The sequence below is a fragment of the Pelodiscus sinensis genome, chromosome 4 (genome assembly GCF_049634645.1).
Source record: "Pelodiscus sinensis isolate JC-2024 chromosome 4, ASM4963464v1, whole genome shotgun sequence".
In the NCBI taxonomy this organism is placed as follows: domain Eukaryota; kingdom Metazoa; phylum Chordata; order Testudines; family Trionychidae; genus Pelodiscus; species Pelodiscus sinensis.
The window spans coordinates 33,873,357-33,894,664 of NC_134714.1; the positions used below are offsets into that span (position 1 = coordinate 33,873,357).

A 21,308-nucleotide genomic window follows, 5' to 3' on the forward strand; every position below is an offset into this window, starting at 1 on the left:
TGGGCAGAATTTAATCCATGATACAGAACTAAACATCTAAAACAAAATATGCAAAAATCCCTCTAGCTTTGGATTTGCTCAGTGATGGTTAAAAGTTAATACAGTGAAGAAAGCATACATATGAGCTAGTCACTTGAAGATATAGATAGGTACATAGTAGGATTTTCATAAATATTTCACTGTTGAAATCAATGGAAGTTATGTGCCCTGATTGGCTTTATTTCTTTTGAATATTCCATTAGGTTCCTATTACATATGTAGGTATTTAAATACTTCTGAAAATCTGTGTCAGTTGCCAGTGTCCTGGGAATCGGAAATGCATTTTGAAATATTCCTGAGATTCTCACTTTAATCTTTGAAGTCACTGGTTCATAATTATCTTTGGGCCAGTTAGTACTACTTGTTAGTTTACCTGTGAAAGCATAAACTCAATTAAATTTTGGATACTCATTTCTCAATTCCTGGGAGTAATAATATTTTCTTTAGCTTCGTATAGGCAGGAAGAAAGAACCTCCAAGCATAATCTATATTTTGATGAATTTCTAATCTAGCCTCAATATTATTTGGAAAGATTTCTTTTTAGAAAGAGGTGTAGTAAATCTCCAGGAATTTTTCACATACCTCGAAAATGGTTACTGTGACAAACCCAGACCAGCTGGCTGCTACATACTAATGGAGGGAAGACATGCTGAGGCTTGGGTGAATAGCTTGCTCTATCCTGAGTAAAAAGAAGGCCAAGCCTAAGTGCAGCATAATCAGGCAGGCACCTGGGGCCAATTAGAGCTTGTTAGAAGCTACAGGCTAATTAGACACCTGCAGCCAAGTAAGGCCTGAGGATCTTCTTTAAAATATCTTCCCCCCAGGCTAGGGAGTGGGAAGGAAAAGAACAAAGAACTAGAAGAGGATGTGTGGGGTAGAAGAGCTGTGTGAGTGTGAGCTGAGGTCTGTCTAGCAGATACCAAAGGAAAGGTACTAGGAGGGATCATTTGGGGAAGTGGCCCAGGGAAAAGCTGCCAGATTGAGAGTGTCAGTGACCTTGCCTGTTGCTGCAGCCTTCAGGCCCCTGGGCCCATGTGCAGCTAGTATCCTAGGTGGAGAAAGACACTGCCTTTCCAGACCACCACCCTGGCCCCACTCACATTCTGCCCTCAGAAGAACTCCTGTTTTTCTTTGAGCAAAAACTCAAACGTATGTTTGTTTGAATTGTTTTGCCTAATTATCTAAAACTGTAGATTAATGGCAATTAAATTCCTGATCCACACCCAGTTAAAAGCAGTGGAAGTCTTTCCATTGATATTTGCAGAGGTTAGAGGGAATCCTAAGGCAAAAGGATGTGAAGCAAAACTCTTTTTAGTTATAAGAAGTTGCAGCACTATGATCATCAGGATGAAAGCAATATTTCAGCAATTCTCTCAACCAACAGAATATCAGCAAGCACATTAATTCTACTATTTTTGAGTTAGGTAGGTAGTAAATAGTCAAAAAATCCATTCAAAGTCCTTTGTCCACATCTGTAAACCAGTTCTAGTTTAGTGCTGTGTCTACCTGAGAAATTTACTCCAGTTCAATTTAAATTGGTGTACTTGGAAGAAAATATAAAATCACTGTTGGTAAAGTTTGCAGATGACTCAAACATTTGTGGAATGGTAAACTGATAATTACTAAGACCATGTCTACGCTGCTGGGAAACGTTGGAAAAAGATAAGCAAATTGCAAACTGCAATTTGTGTATCTTTTTCTGCTTTTTTCCCAAAAGAGGCTTTTCCAAAATTTGGCCCGTCTACATGGGGCCAAATTTTGGATAAAAATCCTCATTTGAAACATTCCTTTTTCTTTTCACCGAGTGGAATACAGGGATGCCAAGAGAACACATTTGCTTTTTCGGAAACTGTTTCAAAAAAGCAGCGCATTCCTTGGATGTGGCAGAGCTTTCCCGAGATATCAGAGGTATCCTGGAAAAGCTCTGCAGTCTAGACATAGCCTAAGAGAAGTTCTTTGGCCTGTATTATGCAGGAAGTCAGATCAGATTATTATACTGTTCCCTTCTGATCTTAAAAGATATGACATTTGAAAATGGTGAAACCTCCGTTCAATATAAGAATTACTTATTTAGTTTAGCTTAGTCCTATTCCTTATCAATTTAAGCTAAAACAGTATAAACCAAAATAAAGGTATTCACACAGTGCTTTGCACTAGTTTAACTAAATCAGTTTAAATTCATACCTTACGTTAAACTAGTACAATTTTCTCATGTGGACAAGACCCAAGAACTAATTTAGGACAACACTTAATCATATGCTTACATCCCAATTAAACCAATGGGAGTTAAGCACATACTTAAAAATATATATACTTAAATATAATCCTCAAGTTATCAATTCCATTAAAAGGTTGGGAGGAATTCCATAATACTAATTTTTTTATTTAATTATTACATTTATTCCGACTCTGTAAATTATAAAAGGTGTACTTGTATAATTTGTTGCCTTCTTCAATGTAACAAGAGAGAAATATTTCTTATCTCTATGAAGAAGAATTTTGCTTTGCATAACAGTAACTGTAAACTGTGAGTATTATTAATTTTTTTTTCTTTTTAGGCAGGAATTTTCAGCATGAATGCATGTGAGGAGGGTTTTGCCACTGGTGGCAGGGATGGATGTGTTCGTCTATGGGATTTAAATTTTAAACCAATTACTGTGATTGATCTCAGGGAAACAGACCAGGGATATAAAGGTAAAAAGGTCTTATCTGATTTTTCGTTACATTGTCAAAGAGGAAGCTCTTCATAGTTTGAAAAAGTAATGCCAATTTTAAATGTATATTAATATGAATAATTTATATATATGAGTTAATCATTTGAACTTCTGTAATGCCTATATAACTCACATGCCTTCTGGATGTGGGGGTACTGTGCCATCTAGTAGCACTGAGACCACTTACAGAAAGAATGAATCTGATCTACAGCCTTAGTTAATAGTGATCTGGGCTTCTAGCTCATGCAGTAGAGGCTCATGCACTAAGCATCAGAGGTCCCATGTTTAATTCCGCCTGTCAACGGTACACCTACGGGCTACGTCTAGTCTGCAGTGCAAGGAACTGAAATTTTTTTCGAAAAAGTGGATATGCTTTTTTGCCATCCCTGTAAATCTTGTTCTACAAGGCATAAGGGATGTGTTGAACAAGCAGTTTTTTCCAAAATTTGGTGCTGTGTAGACAAGCCAAATTTTGGAAAAGCCTCTTTTGAAAGAACATCGGCAAAAGATGCACAATTTGTGTACCTTGGTGTCACTAAGAACGTCAAACATTCAAGAAGAGAAACAACTGTTCTATGAAATAGTTACAGCACACAGAAGGAAAACTTTTCCTACTGCTGTGAGGCAGCCATTCATGTGTTGTAACTTAGCAGCTTTTTCAAGGTATGCAGTGACACTGTATAAAAATATAGGACAGAAAATAAAGACTAGTGTATTGAAACAGAAATTGCAGGGGATATTTTGATAGCCAGATTGCAACTAGCTGTGCTGAAATTTGGCTAATAATAATGATAATAGCACTTACCTACTCAGTACTAGTCAGACATAACCATGAGGGTGCCATCTCAAACGAAATAAACTCAAGTCCTCAGTTTTATGACGCGTTGAAGAGGTGGCATCTCCAGCAGTATTTTAGTTTTTCTAACATTGTCCTGAGATATTAATTCAGTACCAACTCATGAAAGAGTGCAGACATACATAAAACTACCATCACTTTCAGCAGTATTTGTGTTACAGACCTCTCAGCCAGTTGCTGAAGCTGCTTGACCTTGTCATTTTTTAAGATTGTGAAAGGTCCCAGTATATTGAAAGATGATTGAAGTTAGCTAAATATATTCATATCAATAAACTGCTTATATATGTAGTAAAACAGTGGTCTCCAACCTTTTTACACCCAAGATCTCTTTTTAAATGACAGACCAAGCCAAGATCTACCGCCCCGCCCCTTCCTTGAAGCCCCGCCCTCTCTATTCTCCTCCTCTCCATCACTTGCTATCCCCAATCCTTATACTGCGGCTTTTTTCCCCAATTCTTCTGTAGGAAGAGGTTTTTCCAACATTTGGCCTGTCTAGACTGGACCAAATGTCAGAAAAAACCCTTCTTTTGGAAGCCCCCTTATTCTTCATGGAAAGAGGAACATAGGGGTGACCGAAAGAGCATGTTTGCTCTTCCACGAAAAAAAGTGGAAGAACAAACGCATCCCTGGATGCAGAAGACTGTTTCTGGGATATCTCCAGAACCCTGAAAAACTCCTTCAGTCTAGCTGTACACTCGCTGCGTTGAGACAGGATGTGTATGCTCTGGGGTGGGAATGAGGGATTTGGGTGTGGGAAGCGGTGATAGGTGCAAGCTCTGGGAGGAAATCTGGATGCAGGAGGAGGTGGAGAAGGGAGGGTGCAACCACCAGCACCCTTCTGCAGTACCATGTCCCCTGCTCCCAACTGATTTTTCTGTGGGTCAGTGACCCCTGACTGAAGGCAGGTTCCCTGCCCTTCTCATAAAGACAATGCAGAAACTTTTTGTGTTTGACATAGTATTTTATTTAGAAATGAAGGCTGGCCAACAAGTCCCCATCTGCACTCCCCCTTCCCCCAGACCCTAGATCTGAGCCTATCATACACTAGAACCCCCTGCCCTAAGCCCCTCACATACCCCAACCCAAATTCCTGCACCCTCACATCCACAAGCCTGTGGCTTGCTTAGTACCCCAACACTGCCTGGCCTGGAGCCTCCACCCCGCGGAGCAGGGAAGCCTCTATTGTGTGCCCCCTCCGGGCCTGACTCCCTCTTCCCGCAGAGAAGGGAAGTCCCAGCTCGCGCCTCTGGGGACTTACCCGGTAAGTTCCTGGAACGACAGGGAGCTGGGGCAAGGAAGCAGCTAGTGCATTTCTGGAACCCCCGGAAGTGACGTGCATCTGTAGGACTTCCGTCTGCCCCGTGGGAAGCTGCCACTACCTCCATTGTTGTTCGAGGTAGGTAGTGGGGCTTCTTCAGGGTGGGGAGAAATGGGGGGCCCAGAACGCCTCACGATTGACTGGTTGGTGACCATGGTAGTAAAATAAACATATTGGCTTTGTCTTGTAATTGATGTTGCACCCTCACTAAGATTCTGAGAGATCCTAACAAGATGGGTTGTGCAAAAGGCTTCAGAGGGGTAGCCGAGTTAGTCTGTAACTGGAAAAACTTAAAAAACAACTAATAGTCTAGCAGCACCTTAAAGACTAAATTAGTCTTTAAGGTGCTGCTAGACCATTTGTTGCTTTTTAAGATGGGGTGTGGTCCACTTAAAATGCCCTGGAGTAGGCAGACAGTTTCTCATAACTGAGACAGTTCAAGACAAATAAATAATACAGGTAGGGAGTCCAACTTTCTAATTTGTGAAAGCTGGACAGTGAGTGCTGAAATCTCCCTTGCCCTTGCTCTCCACCTCATTTCCTTGAGGACCTGCCCTGCTGCTCTGCCCTCTCTCTGTCACTCTCTTCCACCCTTCCTCTGCTCTGCTCTCTCCACCATCCTGCCCCTGGAAGCTGAGCAGGGCTTTAGAGGTGGAGGGTGGATTGGGGTAGACATTGGAGAGAGAGCTGGGCTCTAGGAGAAGCAGGTTGACTGAGGCAAGGTAGGGAGGGAAAGATGCACTTAAGGGAGGAGTGGTGTCTGGGGCAGGATGGGAAAGGGAGAAACATGTTCCAAGGGTGGAGGGGTGAGTGAGGTGAGATGTGGAAGGTAGAGCTGTGCTCTGGGGGTGGTGGGGTAAGTGGGGCAGGATGGGGGACGGATAGTCATGTTCCAGGAAGGGAGGAGTGAGTAGGGAGGAAGAAGGGGGTAGAGAAGTGAATTGGGCAGGATATGACCGGGAGAGTTGTGGTCGAAGAAGGATGGGGAATTTGCTGGTACTTTTCTCTCTACTGGCACCATTCCTCAGTGTTTCACTGCTTCTCCAGGCTCTAGCAGCAGCTGTTGCTCTTCCCATGCCCTCACTCCCTGATGGTGAAGACTGGTTACTTCAGGTAACCGGGCTTTTCATATACAGTTGGCATTACTGACCAACACTGCAAGGTCATAAACCAGACACCTAGGAACCATAATTGCAGTGTCTAAGCAAGTGTCAAATTTATTCAAATCTCTGCTTTTCCCACTACTTCCTCTCCAGGGGAAAGGCAGGGATTTGAACAATATACAGGCAGTCCCCGGGTTACGTACAAGATAGGGACTGTAGGTTTGTTCTTAAGTTGAATCTGTATGTAAGTCGGAACTGGCGTCCAGATTCAGACACTGCTAAAACTGACCGCCAGTTCTGACTTACATACAGAATCAACTTAAGAACCCCAGGCGTCCCCAAGTCAGCTGTTGCTGAAACTGATCAGCAGCTGATTCCAGGAAGCCCGGGGCAGAGCAACTCTGCCTGGGGCTTCCTGTAGTCAGCGCTGGTCAGTTTCAGCAGAAGCTGACTTGGGGACGCCTGGGGCAGAGCAGCTGGGGTGCTACTGGACCAACCCAGCAGCACCCCATCTGCTCTGCCCCGGACGTCCTGATTCAGCCGCTGCTGAAACTGACCAGCAGCGGCTGAATCAGGACCTGGGGCAGAGCAGCTGCGGTGCTGCCGGGTTGGTCCAGTAGTGCCCACGGGCGCTGCAGGACCAATCGGCAGCGCCCCAGCTGCTCTGCCCCAGAGTCCAAAACAAAAGCCTGGTCTGCTGGGGGGGGGGGGGGGGGAGCACACTAGCTGCGCCCCCCCCCCCCCCCAGCAGACCAGGGACACGGGGAGCAGAGCCGCAGTAGCAGCGGGGTGCCGTGCCTCTGAGGCTTTGCTCTGCCAAAGCCTCAGAGGCGAGGGACCCCGCCACGGCTGCGGCTTCAGTCTGGGTGCCTGTGGTCTGCTGGGGACGGTCCCCAGCAGACCACAGGCACCCTGACTGAAGCCGCAGCCGCGGGGGGGTCCCGCGCCTCTGAGGCTTTGCCAGAGCTTTGACTGAAGCGGCAGCAGCGGCGGTTCCCCGCGCCTCTGAGGCTTTGCTCTGGCAAAGCCTCAGAGGCGCGGGACCCCCCCGCGGCTGCGGCTTCAGTGCGGGGGCCTGTGGTCTGCTGGGGACCGTCCCCAGCAGACCACAGGCACCGGGTCTCAAGGGGCGAGAAAGCTCCGTTCGTAAGTGCGGATCCGACGTAAGTCGGATCCGCGTAAGTCGGGGACTGCCTGTATGTTTCTTTTCTCTTCTCTCTTCTCTTTTTCTACCTCTCCCTCCAATCTAGCATCTAACAGGATTAAGGGGTTTTAGATAGCTTAACTAAAACTAGCATCAACTGCCAAATATTACTGAAATTTTATCAGCAGAACTCTGAGAACGTGGCATTTAATGGAAATATGTTTCAGCTGAGATAAAAGATATCTCCTCATATATCTAATAGGAAAAAAAAGAGAGAAAGGAATTTACAAGTTCTTAACAATTGTATAACTTTTTCTTTAATTCCCCATTACTCGTGTGCATAGATTGAAAGGGCTACCACTATTTGAAATGATTGATACAGATTTTGAAAGTCTGATTTTCAAATATCCTTATCATAGAATCATAGAATACTAGGACTGGAAGGGACCTTGAGAGGTCATTGAGTCCAGTCCCCTGCCCCCATGACAGGACCAAATACTGTCTAGACCATCCCTGATAGACATTTATCTAACCTACTCTTAAATATCTCCAGAGATGGGGATTCCACAACCTCCCTGGGCAATCTATTCCAGTGTTTAACTACCTTGACAGTTAGCAAGTTTTTCCTAATGTCCAACCTAAACCTCCCTTGCTGCAGTTTAAGCCCATTGCTTCTTCTATTCTCAGAGGCCAAGATGAACAAGCTTTCTCCCTCCTCCTTATGACACCCTTTTAGATACCTGAAAACGGCTATCATATCCCCCCCTCAGTCTTCTCTTTTCTAAACTAAACAAACTCAAATCTTTCAGCCTTCCCTCATAGGTCATGTTCTCTAGACCTTTAATCATTCTTGTTGCTCTTCTCTGGACCCTCTACAATTTCTCCACATCTTTCTTGAAATGTGGTGCCCAATACTCCAACTGAGGCCTAATCAGCACAGAGTAGAGCGGAAGAATGACTTCTCGTGTCTTGCTAATAACACACCTGTTAATGCATCCCAGAATCATGTTTGGTTTTTTTACAACAGCAACACACTGCTGACTCATATTCAGCTTGTGGTCCACTATAACCCCTAGATCCCTTTCTGCCGTACTCCTTCCTAGATAGTCACTTCCCATTCTGTATGTGTGAAACTGATTGTTTCTTCCTAAGTGGAGCACTTTACATTTGTCTTTATTAAACTTCATCCTGTTTACCTCAGACCAATTTGTCCGGATCATTTTGAATTGTGACCCTATCCTCCAGAGCAGTTGCAACCCCTCCCAGCTTGGTATCATCTGCAAAATTAATAAGCGTACTTTCTATACCAATATCTAAATTGTTGATGAAGATATTGAACTGAGCCAGTCCCAAAACAGACCCCTGCCGAACCCTACTTGTTATGCCTTTCCAGCAGGATTGTGAACCGTTAACTACTCTGACTATGGTTATCCAGCCAGTTATGCACCCACCTTATAGTAGCCCCATCTAAGTTGTATTTCCCTTGTTTATTGATAAGAATATCATGCGAGACCGTATCAGACGCCTTACTAAATTCTAGGTATACCACATCCACCACTTCTCCCTAACAAGACTTGTTATCCTATCAAAGAAAGCTATCAGATTGGTTTGACATGATTTATTCTTTACAAATCCATGCTGGCTGTTCCTTATCACCTTGCCACCTTCCAAGTGTTTACAGATGATTTCCTTAATTACTTGCTCCATTATCTTCCCTGGCACAGAAGTTAAGCTGACTCGTTTATAGTTTCCTGGGTTGTTCTTATTTCCCTTTTTATAAATGGGCACTATATTTGCCCTTTTCCAGTCTTCTGGAATCTCTCCTGTCTCCCATGATTTTCCAAAGATGATAGCTAAAGGCTCAGATGCCTCCTCTAGCAGCTCGTTGAGTATTCTAGAATGCATTTTATCAAGCCCTTGTGACTTGCAGGAATCTAACTTTTCTAGGTGATTTTTAACTTGTTCTTTTTTTATTTTATCTTCTAAACCTCCTGCCTTCCCACTAGCATTCACTATGTTAGGCATTCCTTCAGACTTCTCGGTGAAGACCAAAACAAAGAAGTCATTAAGCATCTCTGCCATTTCCAAGTTTCCTGTTACTGTTTTTCCCTCCTCACTGACCAGTGGGCATACCCTGTCCTTGGCCTTCCTCTTGCTTCTAATGTATTTATAAAAAGTCTTGTTTCCCTTATATCTCTATCTAAAACAGTGGTGGGCAACCTGTGGCCTGAAGGATGCATATGGCCCATTGGGGTTCTATGTGCGGCCCACGAGAAACTTTGTTTTCCATTTCCCATGCACAGTGCTGTCAGATTCTGCTGGTTTTCATCAGCATAATTTTTTTTCCTACCGATATTACAAAATGACATGTATTTAAAGCAAGGCATGTGAGATGAGATGCCTGCTGATTACACTCAAAATTGTGAGAACCCTGTGCTCCCTCTGTACCCCTTTGCCTCGCTTCAAAAAATAGTGAAAACCAGATCTGTTCTGCAAAGCATGCCATCTGTTTAACAATGTATGATTTTGGTCTTCCCATCTAATGACATGTATTGTGTGTTTACAGATGGAATGTAAGGAACGTGACCGTTTAAAATTAATCACCATAATGAATATGCAAATAAATTAATTACCATGATGAATATGCACGTCTGCCAAAAAAATTTGAATAAGCTTGCCGCTCCGTGTTATGGTTGGGAACCACTACTCCAGAGAACAGCTACAGTCCCATGTCCACCTGACTTTTACTCCGTTCTGCTCCTTAGGCTTTCTCTTCAATGAGGAAAAATCCATACTGATTCCCGTGCAAAGAACAGAGTTCATTGAAGTAACTCTTGACTTGATTCAGGCAAGAGCCAGTCTGCCCAGCTCCAGATTTCAAATGATGATGGGCATTATGTCACCACTTACTTAATGTCTGACCACAACAGTAAAGACATGCCTACACCTACTGGGACACATGGCATTGTGCTGTCATGTAGTAAGGCATGTGAGGCTCCGCCTCAGGTCTCTTCAGGCGTGGCTAACCTTGGTGTACCATCTGTTGTGGGACAGTTTGACATGGGTGATGTCAGGTCCCCAAACAGTAACTGCCACACTCTCATGGTTGTTGGACCCAATCAATGTCTGCTAAGAGATATCTATATGCCTTGGTCTCCCACAATGACGATCATAACGGATGCCTCATACGTCGGGTGGAGAGCCCATCTGTTTAATTGACTAATTGGTTAAACAATATGTTTAATCAATTAGCCAATAAAAAGCTTTACATCTCTAGCCAGTAGAATCTTGGTTTTTACTCTTTCAACTTGGTTATCTTTTTGTGATAATCAGATGATACACTGGTTGTTTTGTTGATGGTTATGTAAGGCAGCCTTGAGTAGGCAAGCTTGTGAGATGAAATTATACTTGTCCTTTACATTTCTGCTTGTCTGTAATTCTTATGAAAGCTAAGAATAACAGCTCCCATTGATATTTTACTTCTGTCATTCATATAGTCTGTCAGCTCCATCAGAAATATGAGTGTGTACTTTGATTAGCAGTTGGTCTACGTGACTCAGATTCAGTATATTACAGATTTAAGGTTAAGATTCACACTTTTTTTCTGCAAGGGTCCGTATACTGGATCATGTTTTAGTTATATTAAGATTTGACTATACCTTGCTTCATTCTTCTCTCCCATACGCAAGGCCCATTCTTTCTATTTTGTTAATGGCAATTAAAGTGTGCTGATGGAGGTGTGGTCAGTTGTAGTTAAAAGTTTGTCCCTGGCTGAAAGAAGTAAGATGGTATTTATTATGTGGATTAATTTTTGGTTGTTTTCTTTCTTTTGTAGTTTTGCCAGCTTTGCTATCTATTACATTTGAAGTGGTTCATAACAAAGTGCATATACATTTATTTTCCCACAGGTCTGTCTGTGAGAAGTGTCTGCTGGCGAGGAGACCATATCCTAGTTGGAACACAAGACAGTGAAATTTTTGAGATTGTTGTGCATGAACGCAATAAGCCTTTCCTGATCATGCAGGGGCACTGTGAAGGAGAGCTATGGGCTCTGGCAGTCCATCCTACAAAACCACTGGCCATGACTGGAAGTGATGACCGATCAGTCAGGTTAGCAACAACAGCCCCGCTCCCAAAACAGCAAAATGACCAACAATTCAGTAAACTAACCCTCTGCTCCTGCCTGCTTTTTAGACAAGACACACAAATGGTTTATGGCATGCCATATTGAAGTATTGAACCAACATAATTTATTCTTGTAGCTGTAAATACTGATTACTTTGCTGATGGAGGTCTGAAAACAGTGACAGAAATGGGTAGTTTGCAAAATGGAAATCAAGGCCTTAATTTGAACTTCTTTGTGGAAGGAAAACTTTGATAAATAAATAAATAAGATGAGTGCCAACATTTTCAAACGTGAATAACTAAAGTTAGGCATATACATTAAGATTTGAGTATCTAAGAAGTGATTTAATTTTCAGAGGTGCTGTGAAACATCCACAGCTCCTTCTGAAATAAGATTTATAGATTTAACTTTAGCACCCAAGTTGAATAATTTTGACTGATATCATTAGTGAACCTTTCATCATTTCTGTGTCAGGAATTACTGAGACATCTACTTTTAGGTTTATGTGCTACTGTACTTTGTAATTCTTATATTCACATTAAGAGATTAAAAAAATGATAGAATCCTAGTAAAATATTCTTATTTACATAGTTTTAATTTTTTAAATCTTCTCTCAAACTAAGAATAGTATAATTTCCTAGCTAATCTGCTAGGAAATACAGTAATATAATAATTTCATTCATATACTATTTTAAAATTCTATGCTTAAAAGGGTATGATTAGTATAAATTAGAAATTATATTGATATTTGGTCATGTGCAGAAAGTTGTACTATATTATGAATGATAAATAAGAGAAAGGGATGCAGTTTTAAAATCTTCAGTTGTTCATTTACTAATCTTTAAGTAATAGAACATTTAGATTTTACAAATAAGTACTGTTCTTTCAGACTAAGAAAATCTGATTTTTGCAGTTTCACAGATTAGGTACTGAGTCCTACTCTTAAATATACAGGCACTCATTGCTGTAGGCAAATCTTGTAATTTTGTTAGTTTTGGAAGCTGTTGATATCAAATGATGTAAGAATATGGGTGCAGTGCCCATTCAAAATATATTTTACAAAGTACAGATCTTTACTTTTTTCTGTCAGAAAACATCTATTTCTTATATGATTATATTTAATACTTTATTTTAGAATTTGGAGCCTAATAGACCATGCATTGATTGCACGGTGCAATATGGAAGAACCAATTCGCTGTGCAGCTGTTAGTACTGATGGAATCCATCTTGCACTTGGAATGAAGGATGGCTCTTTCACTGTACTTAGAGTCAGGTAGGTAGAAAGATTAGAACATTATAAACAAATTATAAATTTTTCTTAAATAATCTGTGCATATTTCTATTTTATTCTATGTTGAAAACATGCTAAGGAAGCATTTAAACTTAAATTTCAAACATAGGTCCACAGCCTATTTAAGATTAATAGCTACAGGCAGTTACATGGATCCGACTTACATCAGATCCCTACTTACAAACGGGGTGAGGCAACCCCGCACTAGCTGCTTCCCCCCAGCAGACCAGGGAGATGCAAAGCTAGCACCCCTCCCAGCAGACCAGGGAGACGTGGAGCGGCTTTTCTCAGCAGACACCTCAGCTTGAGAATAAAGGACTGAGGGAAGTGAGGTGTGGGAGAATAAAACTGAGCTCTGGAGAAATGTTTGGCTAGAGTTTCCCCTACAATATGTACCAGTTCCGACTTACATACAAATTCAACTTAAGAACAAACCTACAGTCCCTATCTTGTACGTAACCCGGGGACTGCCTGTACTCTGAAAACTTTTTATAGAATGATATTAAAGTATATTTCTACAAGGAATAATAAAATTTCTGAATACAAAAAAAAGATTTTGTCAGGGATATTCTTGAAACAGTGAGCTAGACAACATAACATTCTCTTTTATATATATGTGACATATTTTCTTTCTCCATTACAGAGATATGACAGAGGTTGTTCATATTAAAGACAGGAAGGAAGCCATTCATGAATTAAAGTATTCACCAGATGGGACTTTCCTTGCTGTTGGCTCCAATGACAGCTCTGTTGATATTTATGGTGTTGTTCAGCGATACAAAAAAATTGGGGAATGCATTGGTTCTGTAAGTTTCATCACTCATATGGACTGGTCTTCAGACAGTAAATATTTACAGACCAATGACGGCAGTGGGAAAAGACTTTTTTACAAGATGCCAAGTAAGATTTTGTATATTTATAATTTACTTTCTTTTGTAAATTCAGTCTACAAAATTTAGTTAATCTTGTTCTTTTTCGAGTAGCATCCCCAGGAGTGCTCCACTGTAGGTGTCGGGCCCTGTCCTGGTGCCGCAGCACGGAGATTTTTGGTAGCCATAGTTGGCTGGATTGTGCATGTGGAAAGCGCATTTCGTGCCGTTCACACCTTTTTGCCTCATGCGCAATCCAGTTCCCACCAGTTCCTGTCAACTGCTTGCAGGTTGTAGACGGAGCTCTCTTTATCTCCTGTTAATCTGTTAAAACTAAAGAAATTGTAAATATTTAGTAATAGATTAGTCGTAGTCAGAAACTCTTTGCTCAGATGAGGACATCCACTGGTAAGGACTCCTGGACCATCCTCAGAATGCTAGGGATGTATACACCTCCCTACCATTGGAAGAACTACCAGCCTTGCCAAACCACTGGAGGTCAGTATTGTCTAGCAGCATTACAACCACTTCTGCTGCTTAGTAGGCTCTTAGAAGACATTTAGAACATAAGAATGGCCATACTGGGTGAGACCAAAGGTCCGACTAGCCCAGTATCCTGTCTTGCCACAGTGTCCAATGCCAGGTGCCTCAAAAGATAATCATCAAGTGATCCCTCCCCTATCACCCATTCCCAGCCTCTGACAAACAGAGGCTAGGGACACCAGTCCTACCCATTTTGGCTAATAAGTATTGATGAACCTATCCTCCATTAATTTATCTAGTTTTTTTCTGAACCCTGTTAAGGTCCTGATCTTCACAAAATACTCTGGCAAGGAATTCCTCAGATTGAGTGTGTGTTGAGTGAAGACATTTTTCCTTTTGTATGTTTTAAACATGCTACCTATTAATTTCATTTGGTGACCACCCACTAGCTCTTATGGGGGCAAGTACGTAACTTTTCCTTACTCACTTTCTCCACACCAATCATGATTTTATAGACCTCTATAATTTCTAAGATTAAAAGTCCCAGTCTTTATTAATCTCTCGACATATGGCAGCTGTTCCAAACCCCTAATAATTTTTGTTCTTCTTCAAGTGATTGCTCATGTGCATTCCAGTTAGGTGTGTGCATGCAGCGTGCACGTGTCGTTGGAAGTTTTTCCCTCAGCAGTACCCTTAGGGCCAGCGGGGAGCCTCCTGGAGTGGCGCCGGTATATCGGCCCATATATATCCCTGATGGCCCCCTCACCCACTCAGTTCCTTTTTACTGCTGTGACGGTCATTGGAACAACCCTCAGCTCATCTAGTGATAGTTGTCTTCAGTATTGTTCTTTGTTTCTTCAGTTAGCTTAAGTACCTGCAGGTAAGTTAAAGACTCTTTTGTTGTTTTGTTGTTTTCGTTGCCGTTCCCCGCCGCGGTGCGCCTTGAGTCTGCGGCAGGGCATGCCCGGCCCACAAGACTTTAAGTCCTGCAAAAAGTGCCACAAGCCTATGCCCTGTGGCGACCCTCATTCCTCGTGTTTAAAGTGCTTGGAGGAGACGCACCTCACAGAAGCATGCAAAATCTGCAAGGCGTTTAAGCCATGCATGAAACGCAAGAGAGAGTCACGTCTTAAGATCGTCCTTATGGAGGCGACTCTCTGGCTAGTACCGGTGTTGGAGTTGGCACCGGGTCCTCAAAGCGCACTGGCGTCAGTGCAGGACTCCCCCCTGCACTGTGCCTCACCAGCACCGCAGAGATCTCGACACCGGTCTCAGTCTCTGGCACCGCAGAAGAAGTGGAGGCCTAACGGGACGGTCCCTTGCTAGACTTGCGCCCACCATGCGCCCTCCAGTGGGGCATACAGTGCTCACAAGTCTGGGGCCCGGACCTTCCAGGTCGGGTGGACCTTTCTCCCAGCATGGGGAGCTGAGCCCATTGGAGGACTTCCCTGAACCCTCTACACCGGAGGCCTTAGAAGTGGCAAGGGTGTTTATAGACTCTTCCCCCTCACCGCCCTTCACTCCAGCCCCCACCAGGCAACATGGGACGTCCTGGCACCGGTAGTCGAAACAATCCGAGACCACGGCACCCGAGGCCCGGGCCCATCGCCCCTCCCTCCTGGCTCCACCAGCACTGCTCGCGGCACCAACCAGCAGCGCACCCCTACCCATGGTGCCTCATCAGGATGTGGCACTGGAAACACCGCGGTACCATGCCCCGACACCGGCTCACACTGTTCTGGCACCTACTCTGCACCAGACGTCCGTACCGCCATGCCACCAACTCTTCCTTGGCACTGTGGGAAGCCAGTATCTATGGCTAGGCAAGCATCTGCTCCACAGATGTCTGCATCGGCTCCTCCCTCGTCCACTTCTGAGTAAACGTCTGACTCCGAGGAGGAATCCACCTGGTCTTCTCGGGGCTCGTAGGTCCACTCGCGGCACCGCTTCTGGCAAAATAGTGCATCTCATCCATACCAGCAGCAATGGACACAACCAGTCCCAGTACCGGTGCTCCAGCAATTATGGCCTCCTCAACCTCCGGCCCAGTGGCCATTCTGGACTCCTTGGGCGTATCACCAAACCCAGGGAAACCCCCCTTCTAGGTCGTCTTCGGTCGCATCGGGTCCTCGGACACCTCCTTCAGTGACCCCACTTGTCAGATCACCAGCCTCTGGCCAGTCGTTGCCCCTGGCCAGCAGTCACCCGGTCCTTTGGGGAGTGCAGCTCCAGTGAGCCAACCTCCCCCACCCTCGTCTGCTGGCACACCACAGGATCCGGCACTTTCGGGGGTACCTGTCGGAGAAGTCTGAAAGGGATCACCATCCTAACGAGCCTTGTGGATAAGGGAGAAGCGGTGGATGTCATATACCTAGACTTTAGTAAGGCATTTGATATGGTCTCGCATGATATTCTTATTGATAAACTAGGCAAATATAACTTAGATAGGGCCACGATAAGGTGGGTGCATAATTGGCTGGATAACCATAGTCAGAGAGTTGTTGTTAACGGTGCTAAATCCTGCTGGAAAGGGATAACAAGTGGAGTTCCGCAAGGGTCTGTTTTGGGACCCGTACTGTTCAATATCTTCATCAATGATGTAGATATTGGGATAGAGAGTACGCCTATTAAGTTTGCAGATGATACCAAACTGGGTGGGGTTGCGACTTCTTTGGAGGATAGGGACATAATTCAAAATGACCTTAGCAAGTTAGAGAAATGGTCAGAGGTAAACAGGATGAGGTTTAATAAAGAGAAATGCAAAGTGCTCCACTTAGGAAGGAACAATCAGTTCCATACATACAAGATGGGAAGCGACTGTCTAGGAAGGAGCATGGCGGAAAGGGATCTAGGGGTCATAGTGGACCACAAGTTGAATATGAGTCAACAGTGTGATGCTGTTGCAAAAAAAGCAAATATGATTCTAGGTTGTATCAACAGGTGTGTTGTAAGCAAAACTCGTGAAGTCATTCTGCCGCTCTACTCTGCACTAGTTAGGCCTCAGCTGGAGTACTGTGTCCAGTTCTGGGCGCCACATTTCAAGAAAGATGTGGAGAAATTGGAAAGGGTGCAGAGAAGAGCGACAAGAATGATTAAAGGTTTAGAGAACACGACCTATGAAGCCAGGCTTCATGAACTGGGCTTGTTTAGTTTGGAAAAAAGAAGATTAAGGGGGGACATGATAGCAGTTTTCAAATATCTAAAAGGGTGTCACAAGGAGGAAGGAGAAAAATTGTTCCTCTTGGTTTCTGAGGACAGGACAAGGAGTAATGGGCTTAAAGTGCAGCAGGGGAGGTTTAGATTGGACATTAGGAAAAAATTCCTAACTGTCAGGGTGGTCAAATATTGGAATAAATTGCCAAGGGAGGTGGTGGAATCTCCCTGTCTGGAGATATTTAAGAACAGGTTAGATAGACATCTGTCAGGGATGGTGTAGACGGAGCTTGGTCCTGCGGAGCTTGGAGGGCGGGGGGCTGGACTCGATGACCTCTTGAGGTCCCTTCCAGTCCTATTATTCTATGATTCTATGATTCTATCCTCCTCCCCTAACGAGGCTCTGGGAGACCCCAGACCATCCATGGCCTCTATGGACGGCAGGTCCCACCAGGGCTTCCTCTGATATCTGGCCCAAAGTTTGGAAGTCCAGAGGGATAGGGTGTCCGATGACTCCGATCCCACAGTGAACATCCTCCACGTGGAGGCCCCATCTAGAGTGGTCCTCCCGATTAACAAAATGGTGGCCAAGATCTCCAAAGCCTTGTGGCAGACTCCCACGTCCATTCCCCCCTTACGGATAAGTGAGCCTAAAGTAGATACTTTGTCCCCCAGGAGGGTAATGAGCACCTTATTTCCTGCAGAGAGTTGGGAAGTTGGTTTAGAACGAGTAGAGGAGTTATGAGACAAGGAGATCCTGATATCATCGAGTATCTTCATCATTCACCAAGAGAGAACAATGGATAAGAACAAGGAAGAGGTAGAAGGGATATCGGTGCACAGGATGAGAATTAACAACTTGAGGTTCCTGGATGATATAGTTGTCATCAAGGAAGAAAAGCTAGCAAGAATGGTGCTAGTGCTAAATGAGGAAGGGAAGCAGTATGAACTGATTATGAATATCAATAAAACGAAGATAATGGTATTTATAGACGTTAGACTTCTATTAGTCCTTTGGGCTCCTAAGCATTAGGAGCCCAATATTACATTTTGGAGCCCAATGTTAGACTTATTAGACTGTAATTGCCAGGATTACCTCTAGAGCCCTTTTAAAATATTGGTGTTACATTAGCTATCTTTCAGGCATTTGTGGTACAGAAGATGGTTTAGGATAGGTTACAAACCACAGTTGATAGTTCTGCCATTTCACATTTGAGTTTTTTCAGAACTCCTGGGTGATTGTCATCTGGTCCTGGTGACTTCTTACTGTTTAATTTAACCATTTGTTCAAACCCTCCTCTAATGACACCTCAATCTGGGAAAATTTGTCAGATTTGTTACCTAACAAGAATGACTGAGGTTTGGGAATTTCCCTCACATCCTCAACCATGAAGACTGATCCAAATAATTCCATTTAGTTTTTCTGCATGTTCTTATCGTCCTTGAATGTTCCTTTAGCATCTCAATTGTCCAATGGTTCCATTGGTTGTTTAGGGATAAATTGGAGCTAAACAGCGGCACAGAACCCTGAGAGCCAGGACTGGTATATGTACACACATTTTATGGGACTGCGGCAAATTTGACCACACTTCAGATAAATTAACATCCGTCTAACTAAAATCATACTGGACCATGGATGTTGCCAGACCAGCAAGTGCTGGACTAGAGAGGTTCAATGTGTAGATAAATAGTCTGTCCATTCATGTTTGTTTTCGCATTTTAGACTGTTATAGTACTCTGTCTTTTCTGAGCCATAGTTACTTAATTTTAATTAAATATTCTTATCTTTCTCTTATTGGTAGCATGTTTGCTTTATTACAGTGTTATTTTTAAAATTATGTGAAACCATTTTTTATTTGTAATTTTTAAAAATCAGTGGATCATTCTGAAGAGTACATTTAGCTCCCCCCACATTTAAAATATATTAATTCTTCTTGGAATGATTGCACATCTTTTTCACATAGGTGTTTTTGCCCGGTATATTGGGTTCTCTTAACTGGAGCGTGTCAGGGTGGAATATGCTTTCTGCACTTCCTCATGGCCCCAAGCAAGTGTAAACAGAGTGACCTGCTCCAAACCCTCCTTCAGTTCTTCAAACAAGCAGCCAGAATCAGTGAGACATTCCTTGTGCTCTTCTATGGTTTTCCTTCTCATATTGAGATATTTTTTCCTTTGTAAACATATAATTCATAAGGGCAAATAATGAGATAGTATGACCCATTTAAACAGTTCTTTAGTGTACATTCATACCCTTAAAGAGCGTATCTTACTTTCAGACAGAGAGATTGTCTAGAATTTACTCATTGCCCCTCTTGCAAGATTTCTGATTCCATAAAATCCTAGACTAGTCCTGCTGGAAGAGCCTTCCCACTTTTCTCAAAATCTGAAAAAACTTAATCCTCTCAGTGTGAAAAGAGGAAGTACATTATGTCTCTGTGTCCCTTATTTGTAAAGAATTGAAAGAAAAATCTGTCACAAAACCCCAAAACAGCACTTGAGCTCTTTAAAAGGTCACGGAAGTGTCTCTAAGAACTTTTTTTAGGATCTGCTCCGTGCTGAGGTTAAACCAAAAACATCAGTGCCATGCTCCCCAGTCCATATCTCTATTCCAGTTTTACTGGTATGCTCAATCTCCAAAATGCCTACTTTCATTTGTCAAATCATCCAAGCCATAGAACATTTATAGGCCTTCATTGCCAATGTACTGTGTTCTTTTTTGGTTTGTCATCTTTCCTAAAAGTGCTTACCAAATGCATGGCAGTAGTAGCAGCTCACCTCAGAAACATTGGCATTCATTTTCATCTGTTCCCTTACCTGAACTGTTGAGTTATCTGTGACCAGGCATCAAGTAGAGATCAGCATTTGAACATTTGACACCTCCTACGTTTACAGGGATGGTTGAAGTCTGTGTATCATCCAATCAAGCATTCTCTGGACATTCCAATTGATGTACCTGCAACAGTGCTTTCCTCACTGAACTGTTGGAAAGAACAACCACCGTTTGCAGACGTGCTGTTTCCCACTCCTTTTCTATCCCTCACTTGATCTTGACTGTGGAGTCGTCACAGGGCACGTCACTTACCACATCTTCTCCTGGTCACTCTGGCATTAGCTCAAGGAAGACACCTCCTCTTCATAGTAGTTTGCACTCTGCCATTCTGTCTCTATTTGCCTTCAGCCCCCCCTTGCAGCCTCAGAAACCACAGTGCCGTTTTTGTGGATACCCCTTCTGGTCATATCGCCATCAGTATTTCTCCTTATCAGGGGTGTCACCATGCCTCATTGGGTCACAGCTAAGAATGCTAAATTCAGGACAAACTGTTGAGAAAATAGGGCAGACTCACCCCAAACTGGTAGTTATTCTATCATTTGATTGTATCAAGCCAGTAACAAAAGTGTATTTCTGTATCACCACACTGGTTAACAAGAATTTAAAAATGAGAGCTCATTAGGCATTCTAGTCCTTAGCTCACTATCCAGATCCTGAAGCAAAATACAGGACTATGTAGCACTTTAAAGACTAACAAGATGGTTTATAAGATGATGAGCTTTCGTGGGCCAGACCCACTTCCTCAGATCAAGTAGTGGAAGAAAATAGTCACAACTATATATACCAAAGGATACAATTTAAAAAAATGAACACATATGAAAAGGACAAATCAAATTTCAGAACAGAAGGGGGATGGGGGGAGGGAGGTGAATGTCTGTGGGCTAATGATATTAGAGGTGATAATTGGGGAAGCTATCTTTGTAATGGGTAAGATAACTAGATCCTTTGTTTAAACTCAGATGTAGAGTGTCGAATTTTAGCATGAATGACAGTTCAGAGGATTCCCTTTCAAGTGCAGATTTGAAAGGTCTTTGTAGTAGGATGCAGGTAGTTAAGTCGTTGAAACAGTGTCCTTTCTGGTTGAAATGGCAAGAAACTGTTTTTTCTTTGTGATCCTGTCTGATACCTGTTTTGTGTGCATTGATCCTTTGGCGAAGAGTCTGAGTTTCCCCAATTATCACCTCTAATATCATTAGCCCACAGACATTCACCTCCCCCCATCCCCCTTCTGTTCTGAAATTTGATTTGTCCTTTTCATATGTGTTCATTACTGTACAATTTTCAACTGGGTCTGAGCTAATTGTGGTCTGGTCATTTTTCAATCATTTTAGCACTGGATAATTTTCTTAAAAGTAAAAGCAGGAGTGAATTGTTAAAAATAT

General features: G+C 43.0%; 1 protein-coding gene across 5 annotated transcripts in view; it reads left to right on the top strand.

Moving 5' to 3' along the window:
* The window catches only part of EML5 (EMAP like 5), a 315,990-nt gene that overhangs the window by 65,552 nt on the left and 229,130 nt on the right, over positions 1–21,308 (top strand). For all 5 annotated transcript variants that reach the window (XM_075926737.1, XM_075926739.1, XM_075926736.1 and 2 more), the window contains exons 6-9: positions 2,598–2,733; positions 11,083–11,284; positions 12,436–12,573; positions 13,235–13,491. In XM_075926737.1, the coding sequence (XP_075782852.1) occupies positions 2,598–2,733; positions 11,083–11,284; positions 12,436–12,573; positions 13,235–13,491 (733 nt within the window). The remainder of the gene's footprint in view (positions 1–2,597; positions 2,734–11,082; positions 11,285–12,435; positions 12,574–13,234; positions 13,492–21,308) is intronic.